This window comes from Austrofundulus limnaeus, unplaced genomic scaffold (genome assembly GCF_001266775.1).
Source record: "Austrofundulus limnaeus strain Quisiro unplaced genomic scaffold, Austrofundulus_limnaeus-1.0 Scaffold36, whole genome shotgun sequence".
NCBI lineage: Eukaryota > Metazoa > Chordata > Actinopteri > Cyprinodontiformes > Rivulidae > Austrofundulus > Austrofundulus limnaeus.
The window spans coordinates 136,987-144,759 of record NW_013952438.1 but is presented as its reverse complement, the minus strand read 5'-3'; the positions used below and the strand labels follow the sequence as shown (position 1 = coordinate 144,759).

Here is a 7,773-nt window from a genome sequence, read left to right as displayed (position 1 = left end):
CAATTAAATAAATAAAATAAAGTTAGTGAATAGTTCCACACTTTTTTGGGGAAACTGAAATAATCAAAGAACTCAGTTATGGAGTTTTATTATTCAAATTATTCAAATGGACTTATTATGGTGATTTTAATTTACCAACAAGATTTTGATATTTTTACAACCTCTGAGCAGACAAATTTATGGCCCCCCTGCTCTCTGGTGCTACCCGGGGGGGACAGGCCCCTGCAGGTTGGGAACCACTGGTCTAGAGGACTGGTTAAAAAAACATTTCATTTTAAATGAATAAATCCATCCTAGAAAGAAAGTGCTTTACGGCAATCATGAGGAAAATAATGCCGCATTGTGACGGCTACAAATGAAAAAATAAAATAAAATAAATAAACACTTCAGACGTTGTAAGAAACATGGCCATCACAGTACAGCTACCATGAGCCCATCCTGCATGGTTTTATTTACAGAATAAACTGCAGTTTGGTTCATTTGTAAAATGTTCAATGACTGTTCCTTTTTTTAATGTATAATTGTGCTGTTGGGAAATAACGTTTTCTCAAAATGGGGACAGATTGCTGGGCTTTAAAGACTTACATGATTGAGTAATTGAAGTCATTACTTGGTGTTTTTGGGCAAGAATGAGCAACGATAAAGCAAGGATGGCATGACTTACTCAAAATCGAAAATTTGCACATTCACAATGTAAAGTACGTTGCTGTGAAACACGGATGACGATTTGGCCTTTAAGCACATGGGTACTGAGAGGGTGAATTGTGTTCTTTGTAGCAGAGCATTACATCCTGTTAGGCTCATAGTTATTCATCAGTATCAACAACAACCAACGCCTCTGGGCGATGGTGAATCAGTGACTGCCTACAGCTCACATAACCGGTTACGTCTTGTGTAAGGGAACTGTTAGAGACGAGATTGTGACTAATGAGCTGAAATCCTGGCAAGCTGTTACAGACACAGGGACTCTGCTAAATGCAGGGCAGCATCAAATTATAGAAACTCTGAAACAGCTACTTAAGTTGTAAAGATAAGCAATTAATTTTTTTTAGTGTTCAATGAAACGTGCTGAGAAGTAAACACTATATAAGCTATCTGATGCCGCCTATTCTGCTACAAACTGTTCTTGCATTTAGAATGAAATAAATACAATGCACAGACAGATTTATTAAAGTAGAAGGAACTGTACAGCTAATCATTAGAAATATTATGGCAAAAAATGCATTAGTGGCACATTGACTCACTTTTTCCTAAGAGAGGCTATACACCAATGCAACAAATTAAATCATTTGTAATTCAAGTTTTATGCTTGCAATCACTTATTCTGGAGTTGAGAAAACGACACTCTAATGTGTTTTGATAATTACTAAAATGAAACATGCATCCATTTGGTTTTATGTACGACTATATGTAATCGTAACGGCTTGCCTTATATCTAATTATATATCCATCTATTTTCTGAACTTTTTTTTCCTTTTCAGGGTCATGGGAAGCTTCTACCTAACCTCAAATTACTTAAAGACAACAGAAACTTAAATTAAAGCAAACAGTGAAACAATTTACACAGAGATTTAACAAAGAAAGGTTGCTGCTTTGCTTCTGCTTTATTTAACGTCTTTGTTGAACTCAGTGAGCTCTTGTGAAGGGATGTTACTATTGCAGGAGTCTGGAACAACAAACTCCCGCTTCATCTTTGAAACGTGACACACAATTACTTATTATAAAGTTAAAGCTGTGTGAATTTATAATGAGATTACTGCCTGAGTCACATATGTCAATTAGAAAGGATTCACAAGTTAAAACTGTAACTAGGGCCGTAGCTATTGAATATTGTAGTTATCAGGTGCCTTATTGAACAATCTGTCAATTATTGGAGTAAATTAATATCTAAATGCAATGTCTGTGTTCTCGGCCTTTTTACCTGAAAGCCCCCAACTTGTAACTACAGTAAAAACAGTTCCTCCCCTTCTGTCTGTCAGAACTTCACATTATTTTATGCACCACAAACGATGAATTCAGTTATTCGCTATTAATCCAATAAAGGTATTTTAGTGAACATTTTAAGTACACCTGCATTCATGTAATATGTGTATTAAGTTCTCTGCCTTCACCCATGAATGTCTTGTTGTAGTAATCTATTTCATCTCAGAATGTCCTGGTTTTCCAACATCTGACTGGCGTGGCATCATTTCTGTGTCATTACCCAGCAAGGTGGACCCCCGTTTCCAAGACTAGCTTGCCTCCCACACATACATAAAACACTTTATGCTCTTTAAGGTATCATAAAGCATGTTGTCCAACAGTAGTAAGTGTCCATCTGAAACACAGTGACCACAGAGAATTATGCTATTGTGTTGTTTATGTATCAGATCAAAAATTTTTGCCTACGTGTTTTTTTTTTTCTAATTGAGTTATTCGAGTTACTGGATGAATTGTTTCATTTCTGTCTGTAACATCACTGAGCTTGAATCTTCCTATATTTAAAGACTTTACAGTATTCTTCTTCAACATGCTTTATTGTTAATAAGTGACATGAATTTGTTTATTTATCATTATTTAACCAGGCAAGTCCTGTTGAGATCTCAAATCTCTTTTTCAAAAGAGGCCTGGGCCTGAAGGCAACCTATTGTACACGTTTTTAGGGGTGTGGGGGAAACCGGAGTACCCAAAGAAAACCCACGCAAGCACGATTAGAACACACAAACTATGTGACACGCAATAAGGATGTGATTACATCTCTGACATATCAACAAGCAACTGAACTTGTAGAAAATAAGTGTCATCATAGATTTAATAAAGCTTTCACATCCATCATAATAAAAAGTTAGAATATGGATGATCAGAATGTTTCTTTGAACTCTGGAACGACTTGTGTTCTTTCTGCAGCTACAATAGCTATAATTGCACCAAACCTTGTGGATATTGAAAGGAAAAAAATATTCATTTTTGTATCCAAACATACCTGGAGGCGATGCTTTGTTGGCTTTTTAAAGAGAATTTTCATTATTTATGAAGTAGACCCTATTTTGTTCATCGAAGCAAAAAGAGGTAATTATCCTCAGTCTTATCAGTCAGTGGAAGAAACAAATAATCAGCACGGAGATGAATGTTTATGACTCAGTCATGGAAAATGATTAGCTGTCAATTTGCTCATTTGCCAAATGTCTGCAATGCACCGTGAGGAGCGAAGCAGAACTGACAAAAAGGAGATGTAACACAATAGGATATGTGCCATATACATTATATTACAGTCAGGCGTCAATCCAGAGCATGTAATGGCAACATTTCACACAGCACAAAAATCTTCTGCTGTTACAATAAAAGCTCAAATATTGAGATTGCACTATTTTCAGTTACAGTTGTTTCAGTGTTGATGCACCTATGTCTGCTATTTTTATATTAAATTTGATGAAAATCAGGAAAGTGGAGTTACTTTACAACATTAAACAATTATATTTTGATCTCAGGATAAATGTAGTTATTGCACATGCGGATTAAAAATTGAAATAGCTGCTCACCAGCTCATATATCTTAGCTGCACGCAGAGTATGGAGTGTTAAACAAAACCTGTCTAAGAAATTATCCAACTGAGCTGCAAGTTTCTTACTGAGGCTTTAGGACAAGGCAGGCGATCTGAGCTGCTCCATTCGTTTTCCAGCTCAACGAAACAATCATCCGTGGTTGTTAAATCTCTGCTTTGTTGTTTCTAGTTTCTGAGAATTGTTTTCAAACTTTGCAGTATGTTCACAGTTGTTTACTGGTCGTATTAAATGGTAAATATGCAGTTTTAAAGTCAAATGAAAGAAAAGCGGCCATAAAAGAAATGTCACCATGTTGTATTCACTCAGTTTGTCTAATGCTCAAACCCTGACCAGTGTAATGAGGTTCCTACTGAGCTGTGAACTTTGTTTAACCTTTCTCTTTGTGGCTGAGATCTTTTTTTTTCTGTATGAACCAAATTCTCAGTATTTTTGTCATGAGGATATTGGAGGAATCAGCAGTTTGGTTGTAGCTCCGAGACTTCTACTGGAGAGCTGTCGCATTTGGTTTCAGACAGGAGATTTAGAGGGTCTTGAAACCTCAGAGGACTTGTTTAGTTTCCCACTGGATCTCTGCATGCCCCCGAGGGGAAAAAGTCACATTTTTTACATTGGATATGTGCTGTATTCACTTCCAGATATGACTCTCATGGCTTATACCATTAAACAAAGGGAACAAAAGATATTTGAGGCATCTGAAATGCAACTACTAAGACTTTCAAGCTTGTTATTTCGACACTACCTGATAATGGTGTTGCATTAACCAATTTTAATGGCTTTTACATTCAAATCTCTGTGGGAGGTTGTTCTTAATGAGATTACTCATAGTTAAAGGGCATTTTTTTTGTTCAAAACGGAACAAAAAAACCTCTGCCTAAAGGCCAAAGCACAATTCTGAAGCCATAACAAACAGCATAATTCAAATATCTGACATTATCAAGAGAAGTGCAAAGTCATAATCATTTAAATAAAGTCTAAAATGATGCATATTTCAGATTTTCTGCCTTACAGTTATACTGTATTTATACCCATTGGTGCACATAAAAATGATGAGAAAAGGAAAGTTTAGGAATGAGTTGTACATTTTGAATACTCGTAAAGAATTGCTCAGATTGGAAGCCCGAATAAAATGAAGACAACTTATTAAGTTCTGAGTTAAATTATTAGTTTCAGATCTAAACACTATATTTCATTCCAAGCCTGTCTGTGGCTTCGGAAGTCTAAACAAAAATCCGTTTGAGCTTAACACTGTTCATAGAAAACCTGGTCACACTTCCTGGGGTTGGTCCTTCTTATGACAGCATTGGAATACCTGAAATGTAAATTATGTTTACACTGCTGGAGTGAGGCACATATTAAATAGACTTTTACTGTTTAAAGTAAACGACTATGATCGATCACAAAGTATAAAATTTAAGACTACATCTAAAATTCAGTTAATCAAACACAAAATATCTATCAACCTAGTGAGCCTGTTAATCATTTGGGATTAAATTTGACACATTACCTTGTTTCCTTTATGTGCTTTATGAGTCTTTTTCACTAAACCAACTTGACCCTAAAAGATGATGAGATTCAGCTCTCAGGGTCCAACCTGATTCTTCTAACAATGCTTTGCAGATTGCCCAAAACTAAGATTTAAAATTGTTCAAAGCAGCTAGTTTCACCTAAATTTAAACATGTTAAATTTGACCAAATTTTAAGGAGTCTGTGGGTTCTTGCAGGTTAATAGCCACATTGAACTCGTGTTAAAGAAAAATCTGTGCAGTGCTTTTGTTGATGTATTTTACTAGTTGTTTTTCAAATTTATGACATCTAATGAACAGAAGGGGACCTCAAGGGCTGTACTTTCATAATCATCCTAATTACTTTAATTAACAACCATTTCTTGTATTTGCTATTAGCTTTTGCACCGGACTATCAATTGTTAAGCAAGCACCATTTAAGTGTGTCCTTAAATAAGAAAAACAGACTGGGTTTTTCAAAAGTTGTGGTTAAGAAATATATTTCTGTTCTAAAACCCAGCTGGATACAAAAATAACAGGCAGCTTACAAACTGTACTCAATATGATGTTAGGACCATGTGAAGAGCACCTACGCCTCAAACAATTAAAGGAGTCACTATTCCTCTTCTTTTTTTTCTGTATTTGAGATTCTGATAAACAGAACAATGAAGGTCAGGAAGGTCTCTGCTCTGTAATAGCATGGATAGGAAGCTAATAAAAAGATAGAATGAGGCCATTAAGCTCTCAGGCTTGAAGTGTATGTCGGCAGAATGTTTGGCTAAGATTCAGTGATCCATCAAAGAGAAGCCTTCTTTTCCTCCCTGCTTTGCCTTGCAGTAACTCGCCCCAACCCTTCTCTGTCCCTCCGTCCCCCACTTCCTCCATCTCTTTGTCCTTGCAGAACGTGTCCTGGGGGAAGCAGTACTCTTACGCCCTCTTCAAAGCCATGAGCCACATGCTGTGCATCGGGTATGGTGCCCGGGCCCCCGTCAGCATGTCTGACCTGTGGATCACCATGCTGAGCATGATCGTAGGCGCCACGTGCTACGCTATGTTTGTGGGCCATGCTACTGCTCTTATCCAGTCACTGGACTCGTCACGCAGGCAGTACCAAGAGAAGGTAAGAATTAAGCAGCAGCGTACAGATAATCCATTATTTGAGATTTGACTGGACTTTAAAGTGCTTCATTTGTGAGATAGTCAATGCTTGTAAATCCAACGGTCGAAATCATGTATTTCACAGTAATAAGAATAAATTATTAGGTTTTATTCCAAAGGGTTGGCTCTTTTTAATGGCTTTAAATCTTGCTGATTGCAGCTAAACCAAAATTAGCCCATCTCTAAGTCTCATTCAAGTTGAGCTCTCTCAGATCACAATGGTCATGACGATGACTTTTAGAGAAATTTTCCAATCTTCCAAAGCGGATCAAGTAAAACCATCAAGGTTTAAATTATTTATATTATGGCCAGTTACCTCACTGTCTGTATTCTGCCTCTGACTTATTGTTTTTTTTTCCATTCTGGTAATCTCCCTCTATGGTACATCTTGTTTTTTTATTCCTCACATGGGTAGTGATTATCCAGCATTTCACCCAGTCACCATCTGTGGTTCTGCCAAGGGGCCTGGGCATTTCCCAGCACAGCCGGCCATCACCAGTGGGCTTTGTGATTGCATGCAGGAAGCCAGATTTAATTTCCAAACTTTGCTTGATGCAATATAAATCCATTTATAGTATATATACTACACTGTGGTGCAGGGGGATTAAAGTCTTCTGTGTTGAGTCATGTCAGGACATGCTTACTTACAATGGATATAAAAGCACAGATGTCAACTTAGACCAAACTGCTCATAATCTATATTAAAAAATTACCAAATTTTACAAGACCAATATTAATTTTAAAAAATAGGCAAATAAATAAAAGAGCAATTAACTGGAATCTTGTCAATTTAATTTTGATATACATTTTCAAAGTTATGTTTATTTGAAATGGGACTATACTTTAAGTAATTCTGCTTTGTTTATTAAGCTTCTAGCTGTAGACTGAGTAGATTAGATAATAGACCTTTTACTTGTGGATAAATTCAATTCAATTCAAATTCAAAAATACTTTATTGATCCCAGAGGGAAATTAGGTAATAAAACTTCTTAGATGAGAATTAAAAAACATTCAGATGTATTTTTGTTGATCTTGCTAAAGTGATCAGTGTCTGCTTCGCTGAAAATTTTCACCAGAATTTAGCGAAAGGGTACAGTTTGCCTAATGTAATTTTAAAATATCCTCTAAAATTGCTATTGCAAAGTGACATTACTATTACTAAAACATAAAGCAAAAGAAAGTTGAAATTGTAGTGCAGGTTCTTGAAAATGAGCCTTCAACAAAATACAAATTTTAAATCTTGTTAAGTCTGAAGCCATTTCTGTTAACTTCTGCATGGTTTTTAACTATTTATAAATGTGTTGCAACAAAAGTTTCAACCATTTTATTTAAAGAGGTCTCTTTTACTCTCTCTTTAAGGAGGTATGTGCACTTGTTTATACTATATACTGTATATACTCTCACCGGCCACTTTATTAGGTACACCTGTCCAACTGCTCGTTAACACTTAATTTCTAATCAGCCATTCACATGGCAGCAACTCAGTGCATTTAGGCATGTAGACATGGTCAAGACAATCTCCTGCAGTTCAAACCGAGCATCAGTATGGGGAAGAAAGGTGATTTGAGTGC

The 7,773-nt window shown here is 36.3% G+C and overlaps 1 protein-coding gene across 1 annotated transcript in view; it reads left to right on the top strand.

Moving 5' to 3' along the window:
• The window catches only part of hcn1 (hyperpolarization activated cyclic nucleotide-gated potassium channel 1), a gene marked incomplete at its 3' end in the record, with an annotated part of 81,588 nt that overhangs the window by 45,957 nt on the left and 27,858 nt on the right, over nucleotides 1-7,773 (top strand). The window contains 1 exon segment of the mRNA XM_014006451.1: nucleotides 5,946-6,164. Within this exon segment, the coding sequence (XP_013861905.1) occupies nucleotides 5,946-6,164 (219 nt within the window).